At 33.9% G+C, this 23,607-nt stretch overlaps 3 protein-coding genes across 3 annotated transcripts; 2 read left to right on the top strand and 1 right to left on the bottom strand.

Annotated features, from left to right (window-relative positions):
- Positions 1-7,808: 7,808 nt before the first annotated feature.
- Positions 7,809-9,385, bottom strand: LOC125593406 (26S proteasome non-ATPase regulatory subunit 8 homolog A-like). Its single transcript, XM_048769985.1, has 5 exons — positions 9,154-9,385; positions 8,907-8,985; positions 8,427-8,793; positions 8,236-8,347; positions 7,809-8,160 (listed from the first exon to the last, which is right to left on the bottom strand). Exons 1-5 carry the CDS (start codon positions 9,256-9,258, stop codon positions 8,020-8,022), a joined length of 804 nt encoding a protein of 267 aa, XP_048625942.1. The 5' UTR covers positions 9,259-9,385; the 3' UTR covers positions 7,809-8,019.
- Positions 9,386-9,417: 32 nt separating this feature from the next.
- On the top strand, positions 9,418-10,579 carry LOC106363786 (30S ribosomal protein S6 alpha, chloroplastic). Its single transcript, XM_013803473.3, has 2 exons — positions 9,418-9,937; positions 10,228-10,579. The coding sequence occupies exons 1-2, from the start codon at positions 9,551-9,553 to the stop codon at positions 10,468-10,470; spliced, it is 630 nt and encodes a 209-aa protein (XP_013658927.2). The 5' UTR covers positions 9,418-9,550; the 3' UTR covers positions 10,471-10,579.
- Positions 10,580-12,809: 2,230 nt separating this feature from the next.
- Positions 12,810-15,729, top strand: LOC125593405 (calcineurin B-like protein 8). The gene is made up of 9 exons (XM_048769984.1): positions 12,810-12,964; positions 13,618-13,712; positions 13,857-13,939; positions 14,083-14,142; positions 14,272-14,380; positions 14,469-14,521; positions 14,657-14,737; positions 14,855-14,967; positions 15,076-15,729. Exons 2-9 carry the CDS (start codon positions 13,622-13,624, stop codon positions 15,128-15,130), a joined length of 645 nt encoding a protein of 214 aa, XP_048625941.1. The 5' UTR covers positions 12,810-12,964; positions 13,618-13,621; the 3' UTR covers positions 15,131-15,729.
- Positions 15,730-23,607: the final 7,878 nt, after the last annotated feature.

The raw sequence follows: 23,607 nt of genomic DNA, 5'->3' as shown, positions 1-23,607 counted from the left end.
AGGACTAAATTAATTTTATATTTAGGTATATTTTAATAATAATTACAAATTTATTTAGTTATCTAAAAAATAAATAAAAATCTATAAGATTTTGTTCGACTAAATATGAAATATTTAAAACTAAAAAAATTATTCAATGACAAAAAAATATTGTGTGATGATGTATTCTATTAAAATATTTAATATGTAAATAATTAGTAAATTAGTAGTAATGAAATGTCTAAAAATATTTAAAATTTGATTGACAAATCATAAATCACACGTATGGATAAGATTACTTCTATATAATGTTTTTGTTTTAATAAGATAGTATTTTTTTTTTGGAACTAATTTTGATAAGATAGTATATATTGAGAAGCGATTTATACGTTTCATGTGTAGCAATAACTTAAAATTTTATAACACTCCATTAATACATGGAATATAAATTAGAGCTTTTGTATATATTTCCTTCTTCAAAATCTCACTATACTTGTGTCACTAATCTGCAAACAATAGTTGTTCATGTTAGGAATGCTACCAGTAAACGACGGAATATAACAAAAACTTGATGATCATTTCTTTAATCACAGATATAAAATATGTATATGATCTTAACACATCACAATTCCTCATCAAACACATAATTAATTGATATGTTGAGAATATTCTTAAATTCCACCTTTAATTAAATTGTCACGTAGTTATTTTTGCTAGTAAATTGTAAGTGGTTTATGCAAAAGATACGGTGGGGATTTGGAGAATGCCACAATAGAGTAAGCTAATTGACCTCTTTGTTCTTGGAGGATCCAAATCCATCAATGGATGAGAAGGAGATCTTCAAGCTTGATTATGAAAATCATCAAAAAGTATTCTAACGCAAATCCAACTACTACCCACTAACAATCCCACTAAATTTTATTTATAAAGTACAATTATTTTATAATATTTTCCAACTCAAAAATACATTTGCATGTCTTATTTGCAGGTCTAGAATGATCCATCTAATTCGTATTAATTAAACAACTGCCTCATAGATATAAACTCAATATGAAGATTAACTTCAGGTATTTTCAAGTGAGAATCATGTCAGAATATTACTTTGCAGAGAAATAGAACCCAAATGTCTCAGATTATTTGCATCTCCTCTGTAGAAAAAGTTGCAAAAAGAAATTAGTTATGATAGACGTATTAAAATGTACTAACCTGAAAGTTTTATTGACTCACCCCAAAAAAGATGTTGTTGTTGTTTCACTATATTTGGTTTTGGATACCGCGTTGAGTCTAAAAATAATGATTTTTGTTTGTGAATCTATCATAAATATTTTCAATGATTGGTCTTTTCTTGAAAAATTTATCGATCCAAATTCAATTTTAAAAAATAAATAAAACAAAAACAATATGGTCCAACCTCTAAGAATCAATTATTAATCAACAATTTGTAGGATATGAATATAATAAAAGTAAATGGTAGAAGGGACGTTAAGATAAACTAAATGAGATGAAATGGTGTGAATAATATATAAACTCCTCCACCTTGGGAGGCCTTGTCTGTTTCTAAGGATCCCGCGCTATATTAGCAATTAAAAAGGGGTCGTTGGGTGAGAGATGTTGAATATACAATAAACTTTTTGATTAAATGGAATTAAGAAAAGAGACTCCTCCACCTTTGGAATCTGAATGACATTGACAAAGTTGGAATCTTTGCTTTATGTGTTAAAACGGGTTAGGTTGTGATATTGGATTACCAAATTAAATGCCAACAGAGATAGAGAGTTGGTCATGTCCTATTTTCTATATGGCATGCTATTATTGGTAGCCTTTTAGAGAACAATACATATAATGATATAATCAAGCTTTGAATGGTCCATAGCATACAGTCTGAGATTTTAGTGAGTGGCTAGCTGAATCTGTCTTTTGTAGACACTCCTTTCTAAGAATCTAGTGACAAAAATATTTTTGGAACTCGGTATATTTAATATTAAATCAGAAGGAATTTTTAGTCAATATTTCTTGTAGTTTGAACGAAATTATGTAGGAAAACATGGTTGCTTTCTTAGTTGCCCACTTGGTAACAATAGCTACTGTAATGGCGTTACAAAAATAGTATTCTGAAAGCCTTTTTGATAGGTGAATATAGATCATTCTGGTATTGAATAGCATACTTCAGTAGAAATATATTCGCAAGTAGAGAATTCAACTCGATCGAATGAATGTTATTGTATTTTTTTTTTTTGTCAACAATGTTACAGACTCATATTGACCTTGTAAACCACGCTGGAAGATGTTGATCCATGTGAACGACGAAAGCCGTTTGTGTCATGACACTGCGTGCTAGGTTATCCGTCTTTGTATTTTGCGTTTTTGGTACATGAATAATCTCTGATCGTATGAAACTCTCTTTCAGACTCTTGATATCTTCCAAATAATTTCTAAAAGTCATTCTTGTAATTTATTGTTTTTTACATGAACATTCTTGCAAGCTGCAATTTTTGAGGTTTAATATTAAAAAGTATATTACGCTTGTAACTTTAGCCGGCGATATATCCTATAAAGTTTTTTAAAAAAAAATTTGTTTAACTAAAACATTTTGAGACTTTTGATAGTGTGTCGTCTTAACACAAGATAGTATCTTGCTTTTCCATATATAATAATAGTATGCGTTAATCACACTTAAGTTAAAATAAGTACGCACGAGTTTCATTGATCAAATACATCCACGAGATTCATGAGATATGGATTGAAATGAAACGTATCCAAGTAAAATTCCTAGTCAGATTCAACCTCCAAAACTGAAAACAATCTTTTTTTAAACCAATTTGTTGAAGTATCTTTTATGATTGATTAATTAATAGATGATTGCAAGTGAACATCAGATTTTCTAAGAAGATAAGATAAAGAAAGTCAAGTGAGTTAAATCATGTTCCTAAGCATGCATAAAATCAGGGTTGTATATACATATGTAGCCCAAGGTGTTTGACTTGAAGAACTAAATCAGGACAACTGTTGGAGAAGTAGCTGAAACTGAAAATCTGAGACATTGTTTAAGAACAAAGGTCTAGTAATGGTTGTTTCTTGAAGACGGCAGTTTCTCTGGACTTTTGGAGAGACTGATCCTTAATGTGCAGCAAGACAAAAACCAGAAGCAAGCGAAGCACAACTAAGTCTAAGAAGAAAGTTTGGTGTATATCAGTTACCAAAATACGGTGTTTATTTTTGTATACGGAGTACAAATTCTAATTTTTTTTAAAAAAAAGTTGGATTTTTAATGCAGACTAGACCTTGATCCGCGCGGATGTTTGTTTTCATTTTTATATACGTAAAAGTTTTTTTTCTACATGATGAACGGTAAATATTCTTCACATTAACCATATTTTCAAATGTTTATAGTTTTTTTGAACAAAATAATGTTATAGACAATATGTATGGTCTTTTTCTTCTTTTGCTTCTTTTACTATTTTTGCAGATAATTTCATAATTTTTAAAGTCATATATTTGTTTGCTTTTACACCATAAAGCTTTGTAGTATATATTTTAAACTATTTTTCACAAAAAATGTATATCACAAAATAAAGTTGCACATTATATTCATAAATTTAGATTAAAAAGTAAACTATGCACTTATAACAAAACGTAAAATTAAAATAAAATATTATGATATAAATTTCAATTATTCATACTAAAACAATATAGGGTTGGGTCATAAATTTTTCTAATTCCAAAAATTTAGCACCCTTTAAAATAAATAAAATAAATTTTTAAAAATTTGGAATAATAATTTCTACAAAAATAAATTTGTTAAAAAAATTTATTTCGGCTTTCATTTTTTATTCCTAGAGTTTGACATGTGAACATCTAAATATTTGTTCTTACTTTAATTTTTTTGTATTAAATGGTATAATATATATTTTTAATTAAAATGTATTAACTAATTGTTAGTATAACATTTTAAAACATAAAAAATATTTATTACTTTAAATAAATATTTTTCTTATTTTAATCGTTTATTATATTACAATGTTTCATAAATTATTGGTATAATGTTTTCATATAACTAATTGGACTTATTATATGAAAACATTATACCAATAATTTATGAATAGGTTATTTTTATTTTATTTATATATTATATAAATTGATTATGATATGTGTTTCTTACTTTATTATTTAATACTAATAAATATCGGAAAACATTTAATACGTTAATACAAAATATATTAGAAAATCTATTGGAAAATCTATTTTGGTTAAGATTCGATTATAAGGAAATCTATAATTTAAATTAGGAAAAAAACAAACATACTTAAATATAGGTTCAATAAATATCTCAATGACATGTCATTGTAAAAGGTAAAACTAAGGGCATGACTGGTTTTCCCGCTACCACCCGCAAACGTAACTTTTGCGGTTGTTAGCGGTTGTTGGCAATTTGCAACAATCACTCAAACTGCTCTAAATCGCTTCAAACCGCTTTAAACCTCTTAAATTCAAAAGTTGGTTCCAACTAGCGTTTACGGTTGCGGGCGGTTGCGGGAATGTATAATTTTTTTTCTTTTTTAAAAAACTATATAAATACAAAAATAAAAATTTTAAATTGAAATAATAGAAATACTAAAATATATATGTTATATTTTAATTTATATTATAAATTTTTTAGATAAAAATATTTTCTATAATTTTTAAAAATTAAAAATTAAAAATTTATAAATATAATTTTTATATTTATTATAATATTATGATGTTTAGTATTTTTATAATTATATAAAATGTAAATATTTTTAATTTATTATTTAATCGGTGTTGTATTTGATGGTTAACCAGTCATAAGTATCCCGCATACATACCAATTTCTAACCGCAGTACCAGTCGTACAAATCTCTTAAAACCACTTAAAATCGCAACCACCCGCATCTGCAAACTCCCCTTTTAATAGATTAGATAGTATTAAAGACCACACTGAAGGTCCACTTATGAAAGGTCCACTTATGAACCATTAAGAAATCTCAATAGTTCAAATGTTAGGGTTTCTAGAGTGATATAAATATGTATTTAAATGTTCTTTGGTGGTAAAGAGAGGAGATAAAACTTTTAAGTTGTCTTTAATAACAAACAAGTTTGATTGATATCAGAAAAAGGTTTGTTGTGTGGCTGAACTGTGCAGCCAAATGTTACAACCAAAGAACATCTAAAGACATATTTATATCAGCTAACCTTAACGCATGAACTATTGAAACTTTTTAATGGATCATAAGTGGTTTTAGGCCTTCAGTGTGGGCTTCAGGCCTTCAGTGTGGGCTTCAATAAATAACAACAAACAGAGCCAGCAGTTTCTCACCATTATAGTGACGGATAGACATGGTTTTTTGCAGTATTCGTGATTATTTTTTTTTTGATAAAAAAAAATGTTTTCGCCTGTTTACCGGAAACCCAAGCAATGTAAATAGTCCTTTCCAGCGCAAATCGAATCGGGTGGCAGAAGTTACAGCCGCAACCCCTTTACAACCAGAGCTGACTCGTTCTGGTAGTATTCGTGATTTTGCTCCATTTCAAACGAATGTCTATGTTTATAATTTGTTTCATTCTGGAGACATCCGAAGTTCTTATAAATACCGCGAATTAATCGATTCGTTCGGTCAATTATACTAAAAGTTAATAAGAAAATAATATATAATATTAAAATCAAATAAAAACTTCCACAATGCCAATTTAAAATAAAAATAATATCATATTAGCAAACTAATATTTTTAACAGAAATTGTAATAAAAAAAACAATATTAACAAACCTAAAAAAAAAAACTCATAAATTAACATTTAACTCAACATAAAAATAAATTGGATATACAATAACCAAAAGTAAAAATTTGAAAAACACCTTAAATTAAAGAAATAACCAAATTATATCGTAAATATGTATAAAAATATTAACAAAAATTTATCTTAAAATATAATTTAAGTTAAAATTTAATATTGCATTTGGTGTAGGAAAAAACCTAGTTAATCTCTATTATTAAAAGAGAAGTACCCATTAAAAAATACCCCTAAGTTTTCTAACTTATTTACACTTCCATGCCACTGGGAATTAAATAAACCTACATATTTTAATGTTTGTCTTTTCCAGTTAAATTAATGAGTTTTCCTTAATCAAATTTAAACGTAATGTCATTAAATGAACCTAAAAATACATCATATTTAACGTAGCTTATTACGTACGAGTACGGCCCAATAATGAACTTGAATTTTATTTTTACGAAAACGTGAATCACTTGACTTATGTAATATTTAAAATATATTAACTACAATATAACAAATGCATATAACCTACCTATACTTTAGTTTGAAATGATCATGTTCAAGTTTTATATAGTCAACTTACATCATGCATCGATCGATGTATAATATTCAAACCACCTATAGTTTTCGTTTTCTTTATAGGATGTATCAACCAACCAATCATCCCATTGATTTTCTAAGCTTTATAAAAAAAAAATCAATAAATACAAACTCAAAATCCAATATCTTCAATTAATCAAAACATAATATCTTTAATGTACCTATTAAATATAGAAACTGTAACCATAATTACACTAATTATAAGAATAGATTTGATTCCAACCAATTGATCTATTACTTCGGTAATTGATTTGCTTGCAGAACAGGAAACAATAAATTTAAAATTTATAAGAATATAAAGATATAGAGATTCCAACCAATTGCCTATATTTGCGTATGATTTCCGCATAATAAGCTTCAAATTGAACATTGAAAAAGATAGAAATGTTTTTTTTAATCTTTTACAGACACAAACTTAAACAAAACGAAGAGTTAAATGTAATTTTTTTTGTTACACTTCCCGGAAAAAAAAACGGTTACAACATGGACTTTCATAATATGGCCTTTTAACATATTAATGTTATGGACATTTAATAATTATCTTGACGAAAAACAAAGATTATAAATAATTTATTATTAATAAAATTATGAAATTATTTACAATTTGATGACTAATTCATCGTCCTTTTTTATATGTTAATTTTTTCATAGAAGTTTAAAAATCATTTTATTTTCTTTAAACATGTATAACTAATTTATAATCTTTTATGCCATCCTAAGTCATAATATAATATTTCTTCATATTTTATATTAATAACCATTGTTTTTATATATCGTCTACAATTCTCTAATTACGTCTATTTGTTCAATTTTTTATATGATATCAAATATTCATCGTAAATAGATGGTTTAAGATGTCAAAAAAATTATTTACTTAGTGAATACAATACATCAAATATTACAAATACATTATTTAGTTAAATAAATAACCAAAAACCGAAAATTCAAATCCGCGTGCCGCGGGAGAGGGTCTAGTTTTATGTTAAAAGTGAATTGTACAAATTGTAATATCCTACATGATTATAAGGTTATTTTGCTATTATACTTGTTTTTCAGTAGAGAAGATTTCCCTAATATACTTATTGATGATAAAGAGATATCTTGGAAAGTTAAACACAAACTCCACTTCTGTTTAGTCAAAAAGAACGAAAAAAAAAACTCCACTTCTAAGGAAACTAACATAGAAGCAATGTTCCGAGAAACAACAAAGAAACTCACTTGTTTGAAGTTGTGTACGTTACAGGATCTACAAATCTCTCCTACTTTTTATCCAATAAAAAAGAACCATACAAACAAAGAGATACTGAACTAAAAAAATTCACTACAAGCCGATATTCCAATGTCTAAGCCTAGTTTATACTAGCAAATTCGGGGACAGCAATTTTACAAAAAAAAAAAAAAAAAACATCATAGAGAGGAGAAGAACCAAAGCGCACACTGGAAAACATAATATAACAAAACAACCAAAGCAATAACAACGTACGAACGAAGAACCTCATTTGCGGCAAATGATTTGCCGAAACCAATTAACCAAATACAAGTATTGAATCTCTTCAAATCAGTCATTACATTGATAACAAAGTTTTATGACCTGAAGCTCTTTTCTTAACAATAAAATGGAAGAGACGAGTAATGAGTAAAAGTCCATCTTACACGATACGCTCCAGCTCTCTGGCGTAGCTTAGAGTCTGGTTGATGAGCTGAAGAGACGGAATCTCTTTGCAGGGTGCAGTTTCTTTGGCTTTCTGGAACACAACAAACCCGTCCTTCACTTCCCACTCAGGGTGCTCCTAATAAGAAACCAAATCGCGTCAAAGGGTTCATGAAAGAACTAAAAAAAGATTCCAAAATGTTTGTTGTATTACCTCATTGACATAGGTCAAGAGTTCTTGATCAGAAGAGAAGAGCAACATCTGCCGGGCATCGCTGATAGAGACATAATCATAAGCTTTCTCGCTGCATCCAGCTATTTCGTCTCTGATAATACCAATGAAAAAGGATCAGCTAATACGCTATATGAGACTGAACTAATAACTCAGAGAAGGACGGACTATACCTAATGGTCTTTGCCAAAAGGTCCATGAAATAGACGTAAGTAGCATCAGGTGCGGTCTGTCTAGCACTGAGGACACGGTTATAGGCACCTTCCATGAAGGACTGCTCAAGCTCAACGGCATGCTTGATGCAAGGATTCTCAAGTGTAGCAGAGGAGAGCAACTCGAGCTCGGTGTGGAATTCAGCAATTCTGTTTTGCACGAGCAGCCTGAGGAGGTTGAGACCAAGGATAAGATTCTCCTGTGGAGACGGTGGAAGACGATCCCTGGCATCGACATAGTAGGGTTTGAGCTGGAAGAAATCTCTCTCAAAAGCATCTTGATCCTCAGTTTTTACACTGAGAACAACAGCGTGCTCATAAATGTCCCCTAGAAAGTTTTACAATCGTCAATTTGTTAGTAAGATAAACAAAAAAATCCTTTAAGAAGAGCAATCTAGATCAAATTCAAATAAATCTATGCAGCAGAACAGAGAAACGTACTAGCAATGGCGAGCTCCTGAGCAGCATTTGGAGTATTCTCAAACAAGGGAGGAAGACTTGTGAATTTCGTCAGAAGAACCTGAAACACAACATCAGAAAATTCTCAATCCAGCACTAAAAGATCCTCCTACACATTGCTAATCTAAAGACGAATCTCTCCTAGATCTGAACCCCTCAGCTACAAAATATGCAAAGTGGAAACCAACGAATCAAAAGTAGGGCTCCGAAGAGTAGCGCATAGTAGTACCTTAAGACGAGACAAGAGATCAGAGCAGGTATTGTAATCTTTCCTCACAAACGCCGCCTTGAACCTCTCCAACTGCTGCGATACTTCTGTGAGCTGCGGATCCATTAGAGCTTTCTTCTTTTCCGGCGACGATTCTCTTCTTTTTTTTCCCGAACTGGCTTGATTGCAAAGAAAGAGATATCCAGAGAGAGAGACGGAGACGCACACAGTTGTAATATGGCTTTATAAAATATAGGCCTTTAACGGGCCGGGTCGATTTAAAAAGGCCCACGGTTTACATTAGCATTTCGACTAACGTGTACACACACTGTGAAAAGCATTCCATCTTCATCATCTCTTATCCAATTACACCACCATCGCCCCTTTGTGTTTCTTTCTAATTACTCATATAACAACAATGGTGGCGTCTTCGCTATGTCTATTGAATGCTCCTGTTTGCCCTCACTCTCTTCCTAATGTCTCGTCGCAGCCACTCCTCTCTTTCTCCCGTTCCCTCAGGCCATTCGTTTCCAAGTCCAAACCTTTGGCCTCGCAGGAGAAGAAGAGAGACAACTCCGGACTAGTCGTGGTGGTGAAATCACAGGCTCTTGACTTCTCAGGCACTTTCTTTGAAGGTGGATTCGGCTCCGACGATGACCCCACTTCTCCTTCCGTCTCTACTGCCCTTGAGGACAAACCCGAGCCTCAGTGCCCACCTGGCCTCCGACAGTACGAAACTATGGCCGTCTTGAGACCCGACATGTCTGAAGATGAGCGCCTTGGTCTCACCCAGAAGTACGAAGAGGTAAGCATTCACCAAATCTTTATCGTAGGGAAAGTAGAAAGAGGATGAGGTTTTGGGATTTCAATGACTGTTTGATCATATATGCAGTTTTCCAGAATCAAATGTGGAAACGTTGTTTAACAGTATCCTGTGTGTGTTCTTGACTTCTTGCACATTCATTAAAATACACACTTCTCGTTCGTGGGATTCTTTAGACTATTACATCACATTATAAATCAGATCACGGTTCCTAAATGTATGTGTAGGCTTGGAGATATTAGTTTGATATGTTGCTGGTTTTGTTATGGCAGTTGCTTGTGGCTGGGGGTGGAATGTATGTGGAAGTTTTCAACAGAGGAGTGATTCCATTGGCTTACAGCATCCGAAAGAAGAACAAAGCTGGAGAGACTAACACTTACTTGGATGGCATCTACCTTCTTTTCACTTATTTCACCAAACCTGAATCCATCACTCCCCTCGAGTCCGTTCTCACTGCCGATGACGACGTTATCCGATCTTCTTCCTTCAAGATCAAGAAGAGGAAGTACAACTAAAAGAAACCATCAACATTATGTCTTTGTATGTGACCAAAGTTAGATTCTTTCTTTTTTCTCTGTTTCTTTCCAACAAACTTACAAAAGTAAATCTATCTTTATTTGATTATGTGTTTTGTGTATCTTTTTTTCTTCTTGTGAAATGCTCTGTTTTCATGTGTTACAGAGTGTGAGAAACTCTAATGCTTGAGAAGCATGCATGATATTATGTGCCTTTGCAAAAACAAATTTCTAGCACCATGTATATATATATATATATATATATATATATATATTATAATGATCTAATCCACAACTCCTGTCATCATATCTCAGCCCAAAAGAAACATAGAGATATTATAATTTTCTGTATTTCCAAACCCATCCACACCCACTAAATTGCGATGTAGAAGTCCAAGAGCTATTCACCAAACATATGTTCTGTAAGCATACGATTTGAGTACTAATAATATCTGACGATTGTGTCGCTGTAGAAATTGTTATATTTACTGAGAAACAAGGACAATATTCTCTTTCTGCATATATGATTTTCTGCATATATGATTTTTTAGTAGATTTCTATCGATTTCTCTGAATAGTTTATTGTTTCAAACTTTTGAAAGATACAAAATTATCCGACAGATAAGGATCTCGATTTAGTTTTGGGTCCTCATTACTGATTTCCGCCAGAAAATATAGTTTGTATTGGTATAAACACTCGAAACTGGGAAAATGCTCGGACTGGAATATGTGGCAGCTAAAACCAAGGTTTGTAAAGCTGGTGGGCACTAAAAAAATTGCATGATTGATTCATCGGATTCTCCATATCTTGATATTGATTTCACATTGCATATGACAAAGTGTAAGCTTTCTTATAATAGCTATATATCATGTTACTAACTTCCATATAAAATAGCGTGCATCTTCTGAGTAGCCTTAATTTTTCAAGCATAGGCTTGGAGTCTAGTGATATTGGGCACCGAGTATACAACTTCAGTTTCGTGATTCATGATACTTCTGACAATCCAGTATGACCTAATATCCAAATTTGACAGTATACTGACCACTCTTTATAAAGTTCCTACAAAAAGTATCTTGATGATTGGTTCGGGTCGAACTCCAAATCAGCGGTAAATCTTCTACAACAAAAAACTTTTCAAGAATTTCTATATACCATTCTTTTGGATCGCCTCTACTAAAATTACTAACTATCATTCTCGGGTAGACTACGGGGGGCACTAGGACAGACCGACCTCGGTGTAGCCACGATCCAAGGATTCTCCAATCTCATAGCCTGAGTGAATCTTTTGTGTACCCCAACAATAGTAATTGTTTTGCAGTTGAAAGGCTTGTCTGCACATAATGAGTATTTCTAGTACTTATTTACAAAAGTGAACTAAGCCTATAATATTTGCCGCGTAAAACCTAAGCTAGAAGATAGCTCGGAAGTTGTACTATTCACCGCAACTGTTTTTCTCCAAGGCCAGGTTAAATTCATGGATCATGCAAAATATATTATCACCCTCATCTTTCGGTAAGCAAAAAGCAAAGTATCATCCGTTTTATACAGTAAAGACTATTTTGGGAGAGTCGAACTTCACCATTTTGGTACTCGCAAATCTCTCACAAAATTCTAAAGAGAACAAGAAACTAGACATAATATAAATCATAAGCGCTAGCACAATTAATTGATGAGAATCTCTCTCTTTTCTCGGTAGCCATTATGCCGACCACTATTCACTCTGTTTTACAATCTGTTTTTTAAAACAAATGAGCATAAACGAAGGTCGGCAGTCTTTTAAAAACTAGTACTCCCTCCGTTTTTTAATATAAGTCGTTTTAAAATTGTGCACATAGATTAAGAAATTATTAATTTTTATATTTTCTAAACAAAAACATCATTAATTATTTACCTAACCACAAATCAACCAATAATAAAATAGAAAGTATATTATCATTGATCATATAACATTAATTGTTAATACATTTTACATAGAAAATCGAAAACGTCATATAATTTGAAACATAAAATTTTTTTTAAAACGATTTATATTAAGAAACGGAGGGAGTATAACTTTAATCAAAATCATGTGCGATTATCCTAGTTGTGTCTAATGTTTTGCGTAATTATCAATTCGTTGATCTCCAATCATCTTTATGAGAAAGTATATACTATATGTGTATCACTTTATTGTACTTGAAGTTTATTTATTAGCAACGTCAAAAAAGGTTTATGTATTACTAGCAATTAATATAATATGATTCAAATCAAAAAACCGTACCGTCACAACCTTTTTAATTTTAAATTATTCTAGAACTTAATGAAGTATTAAATTAACAACAATCAATCTTACCTACAGAATAAACCTTATTTTTCCCCACCAATCACAAAAGCACTCCACCGTCATTGTATCATACCAAAAAAAAAAAACAGAAAGTCTTCTCAAACTCCAAAATTTGAAGAACAGCAAATCTAAATCCAACCAATAGGAACTGAAGACAAGATCATCCAGAGGTATCATGACTTCTATTGACAAACATCGAATATCTCTTGTGATTATTTCAGGTCTTTTTGTTAAATAACACATAGATCTGTACGATATGATTTTGAAATTTTCGTTTGATTGTTTGAAATTTTCGTTTGATTGTCCTGACAAATAGATTTGATTCTGTAGGCCTGTCTTTTTTCTTTGTACTTTTTGGTTTCCTTTGGATCTTGGAGTCCTACGTGGTCATATCAAAAGTAAATTAAGGCATTTTGGTGAAAACCCTCAAAAGTTTGATAGGTTTGACTACTTTTAGTTTCAAGTCCGTTGACAAAAAAAAAAGGGTTTCAAGTCTGTTTCATGTTCTTGATTTGCTGTCCTGATTTAACTTCTAATCATAAAATGGTCAGATTCAAAGCCAGATTCATTCGTCTCTGCTTTCATTTATGTTTTTGTTGTTTATCATGATATATAATCCGACAAATCACTGATCACTGATAGAAACTAAAATTTGGATACCTTAAGTTTTTTTCTTTCTTTTGTTACTTTAGCAATACCATATTATTATTAATATTTTTTGAGAAAGGGTTAGTCCCATGTTATTTTATCTTACCATTTATTCTAGTTGTTGGTGCATCGATGTTAATTAGTAAAATTTAATCAAAAATTGGTCGAATTCTAGAAAAATGTTGGCATTCGTGAAACGCTTTTCCTTGAAGCGAACAAAGCATCCTCGCGGATATGAGGACCCTCAGGTTCTTGCATCTGAAACTCCATGTAAGTGAAAGAAAAAAAACTCACAACTCCTAAATTGAATAAATAAAATTGATAACTAAGAAGAAGAAGTTTCACTAGACGACATACCGCTTATAACGAGTATAAGCGGTAATATTTTTAAGAAAAAATATGCATTTTATGCAGTTACGGTGAATGAGATAGAAGCTTTACACAATTTATTCAAGAAGCTAAGTACATCCATTATCAACGATGGTCTTATCCACAAGGTAACATTTATTTATTGAGTGGGATTTTTTCATGAAAAAGTGTAAGAAAAAGGATCAAACATTTAATATCAAAATCGCATCAATTAATTTTGGAAGTTAATATGCATCTATTATATGATATGACCTTGTTTAATTATAAGCAGGAAGAGTTTCTTCTGGCTTTGTTCAGAAACAGCAGTATGCAAAATCTATTTGCCGACAGAGTACGTACTTCCATTTCCATGATACCACACTCATTAACTAGTAGTACATATATGTTTGGTTTTACCGTACCAAAATGAGTGTTTTTGGTTTAACGATACCCCAAGAAAATGATCAAAATTTTTTTGCAGGTGTTTTATATGTTTGATAGGAAACGAAACGGTGTGATTGAGTTTGGTGAATTCGTTCGTTCACTAAGCATCTTCCATCCACACACTCCGGAACATGAAAAGTCCTCATGTACGTGTCTTTACGCATTAGTTCGTATCATGAATATTACGAGTTGTGTTCGTATTTAAGAGATTCAGCAAACCACTATAAATGGCAGTTATGTTCAAGCTTTATGACCTTGATGGAACCGGCTTCATCCAGCGCCATGAGGTACTAATAGAGTGATCTCTCTACTCGTAAATTAAGAAAATAAATAAATATATGTTGCGTAGAATGATGAAATCCTTACACGTAAAGAAAAAAGATTGGAAGACATCTTAATGTGTTATGTTTTGCTGTATATAGTTGAAGAAAATGGTGGGCGCACTACTTAGCGAAACAGACTTAGGACTATCGGAAGAATCCATTGAAGCCATCGTCGAACAGGTTCTGTTTACATATGCCATATATCATCGAATGATCTATTGGGTTTCTTTTTAAAAAAAAAACTTGTATATCTGTTGTTGAGTGATTTATTTGGGGTTTGTTGGATTAATAACACAGACAATGATTGAGGTTGATACGAACAAAGATGGCAAAATTGATGAAGAAGAGTGGAAAGAGCTCGTCGCAAAGAATCCTTCAATCCTCAAAAACATGACTTTACCCTACCTCAAGTAATATATACCAAAGTCTCTTGAAAACATTAACGTTTAACAATGATTCGTTTTAATGTGGAAATGCTCGTAACTAATTTATTATCGTCGTCATTTAATGAATTGCAGGGAAGTGACTTTAGCATTCCCAAGTTTCGTTCTTGACTCCGAAGTAGACGACTAAAAGTAGAAAGAAACCTCATGAACAACGAACGTGCCAGCGTTTTTCCCGATTTTATTACCTCGAGGGCTTTTTTTATGGGTAAATCTCCAAAATAGCACATTTTTAAGTTTATATCACAAAATAGCACTCAAAAACTAAAATGACCAAAATAGCACATTTCTAAGTTTATCCTTTGAAAATTTTAATTTTTTTATTTTTCAAAATTTGAAATCTTATCCCCAAAACCTCATTTCTCAACTCTAAACCATAAACCCTAAACTCTAAACCCTAAACCCTAAACGCTAAACCCTAAACCCTAAACCCTAAACTCTAAACCCTAAACCCTAAACTCTAAACCCTAAACCCTAAATCCTAAACCCCACCTTTTAACTCTAAACCTTAAGTTTGTGACTTTTGATAAAACATTAAATGCTATTTTTGTGACTTTTGACCTTGAGTGCTAGTTTGGAAACAAAAACTTGATTTATTGCTATTTTTGTCTTTTTCTTTTTTTTTAATCCTTCTTTTGTATTAATTATATATAAACCGGTCCGGTAATACTTGATACAAGGCTCAAAATGATTGGCGTTCTTTTTTTTTTTAATTACTTTTCTTTACCACTGAAATTATATTCATTCAACCATGTAACCAACCATTCAACCAATACATCAGTGAAACAAAAGAATCAACCACAATCGAAGACCAATCTCCTTAACCAAAAAAAGAAGAGAACCATCGAGGAAAGCTACGAGCTACATATAATTGAGAGAAAAACTTAAATACTTCGTCCGTTTCTAAATAAGTGTCTACATTTTTCACACAAACTAAAAAAATAGCAGAAATATATATAAGTTGTTATTAATTACGTCTTTCTGACCAATAGTATTTAAGATAAATAAAATTATTTATAAAACCAATGCAGTTTGCAATTAATTTTCAACTAAAAGCAAGTATAATTTGCATTGAAATAGTAAAGTGACATTTTTTGTTTAACAAGAAAAAAAGCTAGAATAACAATTATTATGAAACAAATGAAGTATTACACTTTTCGCAATCAAATGAGCTGGAACATTAACCTGACTCTAAACATTTTCCAGCTTCCATTGATGGTATTTGTATACTCCACGAGACTAAACATGATCTTTTAGGCAATCTATCAAGATTAACAGCCCATATGGTGAAAGCATGCTTATAAGTGTTTCCTTTATACCAAATTGCATCCATCAAAGTTTTAACATCTTCTATTTCCCTCAAGACATCCCATGTATTAAACGAGGAAAAGTTAAAAAGATCAACTATTTGTGTTCAAAGCGTAACAATCTTTCGGGAGAGTAGCACTAGGGAATGGTAACGTAGTGAAGTACCCGTGGAGAGCAGCCTCTTGATCAGATCTAGGGGAGGACGTGATCCAACTGACACTATTTGTTGCTGTTGCAACAGAAGCATTGAAGGGAATGCGGAGGCGTCTCGGTCAAGTCTATCCGAGAACATTTATCAGCTGGCCAAGTGGTGTCCAAATGTGACACTAGAATTTTGCCAACTGACCATTTCCCACATGACACTTGATGAACCTCGCTGCCAATGGTCTTAAGGTTGAACAATGATTTCCAATGCAAAAAGTTTTGAGTATGAATAGTAAGCTGCCCAGAAGCAGGAAGTCTGAAGATGGTAATGACGGTGCCATGTCACCCATAGAGACCCACTTTCCGAAAACAACAACCTGATATGTCGTAAACACATGGTGAGGTTCCATGTAGAGAAATGCCTTAACCCCTATCCATCCTATGTTTTTGGCAAGCAAACTTTGTCCCAATAGACTTTTGTGAAAACCCAGCCCTCAGCTTTACCTGGCCAGAGAAAGCGATGACAGAGAGCCTCAAATCTTTTTATGCATCCTTTTGGTAGGATGAATGTAGTGATTCAAAACATCAGTGCATGAGATAACATAGGATACTAACTGGAGGCACCAAGCAAAAGACAAGGAACGAGCTGACCAAATCTGAAAGCGCTTTGAGATTTTGTCTAGTAGAAGAGAATATTTAGAGATCCTCAACTGTGGGTGCATAAGAGGCAGCCCAAGATAATGAATGGGGAAAGAACCAGCTGGGAAATCATAACATCTGATGTCATATGTTTCTTGTTGGTTCAGTTCAGTCCCGCAAAGAAAAGTCATTTTTCTTTTGGTTAATAATAATATTAAGCCTCGACCACGAAGTGAAGTCGTCAAGAGTCTCACTAATTCAATGAAGTACCATCAAAGAACACCAATAGCAAACATGAGGTAGATGTTAACGAGTGCATAGAATCTAGGAGAAGACCTTCATAACCAGCACAAACAGATATGGAGATAAGGGGTCCTCCTGCCTAAGACGAAGTCCCACCTTACACTATCAAATGCTTTGCGGAGGTCCACCTTTAGCATTGCTCTTGGTGTATGTTTGTGTGATTATATTATTGTACCAATTCAGTTGATAGCAACACATTTTCAGCCAATAATATCATCGGCATAAAAAATGATTGTGAATGTGTGTTTATACCATGTCAAACTGTTTATGATGTGTTTATTCATTCAATCGACTTGAGTATTTATATAACACTAGAAATAGACTCTAGTCCTAAATATTAGGGGATAACTATTGAAGAAAATCTGCTTTGATATCTTCAGGCGAGAAATCTTTTTGAAGAAAATCTTTGAACATTTGAAATCCAACAAATCAGATGTCTTCATGCTCAAATAAAGAAGCTGATAGATTTTCACCTATAAGATTCAAAAAGTAATTTGGACAGTATTTATGACTTGTATCTTGAAATAACATACTCTATCCCATCATTTTTTATTTTTTTTTGCTAACCGAGTATCCTGGCCCCACCGAAGTGGTCCAGACTAGAGACCGAAGTGAGCATGGACGCTGCCAGGGCGTCACCATGTGGCTCACCGTGTAACGGTCTTCGGTCTCGGGTGCTGCAGCCCACATGTAAATTCCGCAGTGGCCAAGGCTCGAACCCAGGGGCGGACAATCCAGCTGGAGCTCCCATACCACTAGACCAAAGCAACTTGGTTTACTCTATCCCATCATGCCCATTAATAAGCAGGTGGAAATGACAAGAAATTGCAACCACCTTCTCTTGACCAAGTGATTCTAGAGCGCTGATAGAGGAATGAGAGTTCAGCCTTTGCAAGGATCTCTAGTCTCTGCTGTGCATCATACTCTACTTTAGCCAAAAGAGGGGATGGTGAGTTTAGGAGATATGTTTGAATAAGTCTGAGGTTATCCCTCATAATCTGAGCAGTGTTGTTGTAAAACATTCGCCCATATTCGTAAGTTACAATTACTTGTACCGATACAGTCTGTCATACAGATTAGCCCATTTCAAATTTTGATTACACGTAACGGTAACTGGGTGAACAACGGCTATAGGAGGAGGAGCCAGTATAGAGCAGCGTCGGCCCCACAAGCCGTGTTGAAGTTATCGTTGTACGTTTGGCCCATTGTGCTTGAATTGTAAATTACACTATTTTTTCAAGTTGTTTTCTTGTGTTCATGGACCATCATCGACATTTATATTAAATATACGTCAGCTCATATTATATTATAGATTCACTACGAGAAAACATAAGTTTAACGACGGCGGTATTCCTCGTGATTTCGTCGTAAAAGAGGGTTTACGAGGAATTAGCGAGGAAACACGTTTCGTCGTTACTCGTTCGTCGTAACGCATATTTCCTCGACAATTCGTTGTAACTTAGCAAGGAAAACGTTTCATCGTAAAGACGAAGTACCATATCTCGTCGTAAAGACAACTTAAATATTCCACGTAAGAATGTTGCTATATTTCCTCGTAAATACCTCGAAAATAGCTCCTCGTAAACTAAATGTATTTATCTCGAAAGTATTTTCTCGTAAAGTAAACGTAAATACCTCGACAATAATACCTCGTAAAGTACTCGTTCAATCTTCCTCGTCATTTCCTCGTACACTTCCATGCAAATAAGTCGTAAATTAGCTACAAATTCACTTCGTTTTATTATTTTACAGAATTTAACAATATAATTAAAAAATAATTAAAATTATTTAATTTATTAATAAAATTAAAATTTAAAAACAAAATCAATACGAAAATATTTTATATATCAATAAGTTTTGAATTTATAAAAACAACAACCGAAAAAAAAAACTAAGAGTCGTTCATCGCCCGGTAGAATTCATCACTCCTCCTCTCTACATCCGCCTCGGCATGTGTGTCGGATGATGACTCGTCTGGAATGGGATTTTGTCGTCGCATGTTCCTCAACAAGGACTCCCATTCCGGATTTGTGGCCGCTATAACGTCCAAGAAGCCCTCGACTCCACCCACACGAGCTGTGAACACAGATCACGTCGAGTCCAACTCATTACGAAGCTGAGCGGACTCTCTACGCAGCTGAGTGACTTCATCCTCCCGTGTCTGACAATAAGACGATGTCGCTCTCGGAGCATCGTTGACGGAACCAATCCCCAACGTACGTCCCTTTTTCTTAGGGACAACCTTAAAAACAAAAAATAAATATTGTTAGTAAAAATTTAAAGTTAAATTAAATGAATAATAAAAAAAATTAAAAATTTTAAAAATTTACCTCCTCGTAAATCTTATCCACTTCAAGGTGGATAAGGTGACGGGTAATCCGTCGGTGGACTGCTGGATCAGCTGGGTCTGGCGGTCGTCAACCTGAGCAACCAAGTCGTTGAAGATTTTCTCGGACTTGCCATCTAGAAATTGGCCCGCCTTATTCTTGTGGGTCCTCTCATAAAGTTGCATAAGAGACGGGAGTTGTCTCGTCTCTTTGGCCTAAAAAACATTTAAGAAAGTTAGAATATACATATATATATTAAAAAATTAATTAAATAAAATATTTAATTACCATTTCCAAACAGACACCGGCGTGGGGTTTTTGGCCCGTAGAGTGAAGCATCGGTCTGTGGCCGTGCTTATCTACCGTGTTACGGGAGGCAGAGCAAGACTGGGCAATTCTAATGGACTCAGGATCCCGCCAATAACGGATGAGACCATCCCACACATCCGTGGTGAGCTCAGCGGGTTTGCCACGCTCATACCCCTTCACGATCCAGTCACCCTTCCAGTTGGAGATCGTGTCCAACAAGCGAATTTTTGCCTTCGCGTAAAGCGCTTTCCTCACCCTCTCATTGACCCTCATGGACCAATGATATTTTTGCTGTAAAAAAAATTAAATTAATAATTAGTTTAAAAAAATATATATATATAAATCATGAAAAAATTAAATTATATATAATTAATTAATAGTAACTTACAGCGAAAATTTTGAACCACGTCTTTCTGACGTAGATCAGCGTCTTTTTCTAGTTCGGATGTGCCATGGAGAAGTAACATTTCATCGTGTCGGTTACGTCCGATGCAAGACATCCGTCAACCCCAAACCTGAAAAAACAAATTTAAAGTACAATTTATTTATTAATGTTATAAAAGAATTTTTAACGAATAAAAAAAAAAATTAATGTAACATACCACAAAGTTCCGTCCGGTCGGTCGGGGTCTATGACTGGTAAACCTTCTCTGCCTGGCTGACTGAGAATGTCCTCGACAGTGCACTGCGAGTGACGAGCACTCGGAGGCACCATCAAATCGGGATGAATCTCGACGGGCATCGGAGGAGCCATCGGAGGAGGCATCGTCAGAGGAGGCACAGGAGGAACCGATGGTGCACTAGAAGAAGGTGACCAAGAGACTCTCTGAGAAGGCTTAGTCTCGGGGACAGTCTCCGGAGCCGAAGAACCGGGAGCTGAAGAAGACGACAGGTCTAAACGACTACCAGGCTCACCGAACATCTGTCTGTAATGGGGAGTAAGTCTGTTCTTTCGAATCGTCTGGAAAAAAAATTAATTTTTAAAATTAACATCAACAGTAATTAACAAATTCTATAAATCTAGCTAAATTCCCTACATTAACCACCTAATCAACACTAATTAACAAAAAATCAATAAACCAATCTAAATTCCCTACACTAACCACCTAATCTACCCTAAACTAATCAAATTAGAGAAGAAATAGAGAGAGAACATACCATAGCTACGAAAGAGAGAGGAAGTGGAGAGGAAATGGGAGAGCACAGTTCACGTGTTTATATAAGAAATAAGTAATCATCGTAATTTCCTCGTAAATTTATGAGCAACTAGCGAGGTCCGTGTTTTTCTTTACGAGGAATTAGCAAGGCCCGCGTTTCATTTCCACGTAACGTCCTCGTTGATTAACGAGGGATTAGCGAGGCCCGCGTTTTCCTATTATGAGGTCTTTACGACGAATTGTGCTTACGTGGAATTAACGAGGAACTCGCAAGTCCCGTGTTAGGTTTCCTCGTAATGTCCTCGTTCACTTACGAGGAATTAGCGAGGCCTGCTTTTTTATTTACGAGGAAGGAGCCGAAGCTAATTGGTCGTAAAACCTTTCGAAATTTCCTATAAATACACACCAGTTTGCTTCTCAAATCAAAGATAATCTCACCGATTTGCTTCTCAAATCAGAGATAATTACTCACCAGTTTGCTTCTCAAATTAGAAGGATTTGGAAAAAAAAGAAGGGGAGAAAGATACGGAAACACATGTGGGCGGAGACAAGGCTAGACTTACGTAGGTCTCGCCTTGTCTTTTCCCTCCTATGATTCCAGTATCTTTCTTCTCTTTCTTTTTTTCTCTTCTTTTTTATTGGTCGTTCATTTACGAGGAAATATAGAGGTCCGTATTTTTATTTACGAGGAAATAGCGAGACCCGAGTTTTCCGGTTACGAGGTCTTTACGACGAATTGTGCTTACGTGGAATTAATGAGTCATGCATTCTTTTCGTCGTTATTTCCTCATTAACTTACGAGGAAATTATGAGGATTATGTTTAAATCCCTAAAATCCGAAACCCTAAACCCCCATCTTCCTTATCTTATACTTCATATATTCCGAAACTCAAACCCATCTTCCCTTTAACCTCAATCTATTCTTTCCATTCCAAACCCCAAATTCTAAAACCACAATTCCTTAACTTATAATCTCAATCTCTTATTTCTAATACAAACTCCTATTACCTTACACAAAGTCAAATTATATAAATAGTTTTTCATGATTAAATCCATCAAATCACATGCATTAAGTCTGAAAATCAATCTTATTAAAAACAAATACATCTATCGGATACATCGACATTCTCGTCATCACTAGAAACATCATCATTTTCATTAAACTCGTCTATAACAGCATCGTCCGTGGCATCGTCGGTAAGATCTTCGTAGTCATGATTATGCAGATCAATGAGAAGGATGTCATCAATATCTTTTCCAAGTTGCACAATAAGATGGGAATGTTCTGCTGAAGCTGTTCCACGACTTCTTCTTTAAGAGTGTGTGTGCTCAGATCCCTGAAAAATGCTCCAATGCCTTGTATATTCCAAAAATAATTAAACACATTATATTAGTCATATATTATTGCAAACTAAACTATTATAAAATACTGTGTTATAATATACTACCTGCAAGTGTTTCATGTACGTTTGTTGGAAGTAGCTCCGCAAATGCAAAGGGAAGTAGCCGTTACATAAACTTTTTACCCTTTTCAACACATCTAGAGAGATTTAAAACATACTCATTGGGGAACTTCACTTCTGATGCCACCCAGTTGAACAACACCAACTTTTTTTCTGAAGACAATCTGAATATCGGAACGGGAACTTGTCCATTGCTTTTTATATGTAACTCACTTCTTGAGCAAATATACGGCAAGCCCAACCTAGATTTTATGTTGTCTTTTGTCTTCCCTAGGATATTCAATATTGTATTCATGATGTTCTCAAAGAAATTCTTCTCTATATGCATCACATCGAGGTTGTGGCGCAGAAGAAGATCCTTCCAATATGGCAACTCCCAAAATATACTCTTCTTGTGCCAGTTGTGATGAACACCATAATAATCATGCATATTACGAGGGACATGCCAATTACCACCACAACGAACTGTTTCGTTAGCTCCGTAGTAGTCGATTTGCGTTTCAATTTGTTCTCCAGTTAGATATGGAGGAGGAGTGTCTCTCACAACCCTTTTGTGCCAAAACAAATTCTTGTTTCTTCGGTACGGATGACCAATGGGAAGAAATCGACGGTGACAATCAAACCAACTTATCTTCCTACCATTCTTCAGTTGAAACGCATCTGTCTTTCCATTACAATATGGACAAGCTAATCTCCCATGTGTAGTCCATCCAGACAACATCCCATAGGTAGGAAAGTCACTTATGGTCCACAAAAGCATCGCTCGCATCGTAAAATTCGTCTTCGTTGAGCAGTCATACGTCCTCGCCCCTGTTGACCACAAATCCTTCAACTCTTTTATCAGTGGTTGTAGGAAAACATCCAGAGACCTTTTTGGATGGTTCGGACCAGGTATTAATATGGTTAAGAATAGCAACTCCCGTTGCATGCACATCTCCGATGGCAGGTTGTATGGCG

Source organism: Brassica napus, chromosome C9, assembly GCF_020379485.1.
Source record: "Brassica napus cultivar Da-Ae chromosome C9, Da-Ae, whole genome shotgun sequence".
Classification (NCBI taxonomy): Eukaryota; Viridiplantae; Streptophyta; class Magnoliopsida; order Brassicales; family Brassicaceae; genus Brassica; species Brassica napus.
The sequence above is the reverse complement of the archived record's forward strand: the minus strand, read 5'-3'. Positions and strand labels throughout refer to the sequence as shown.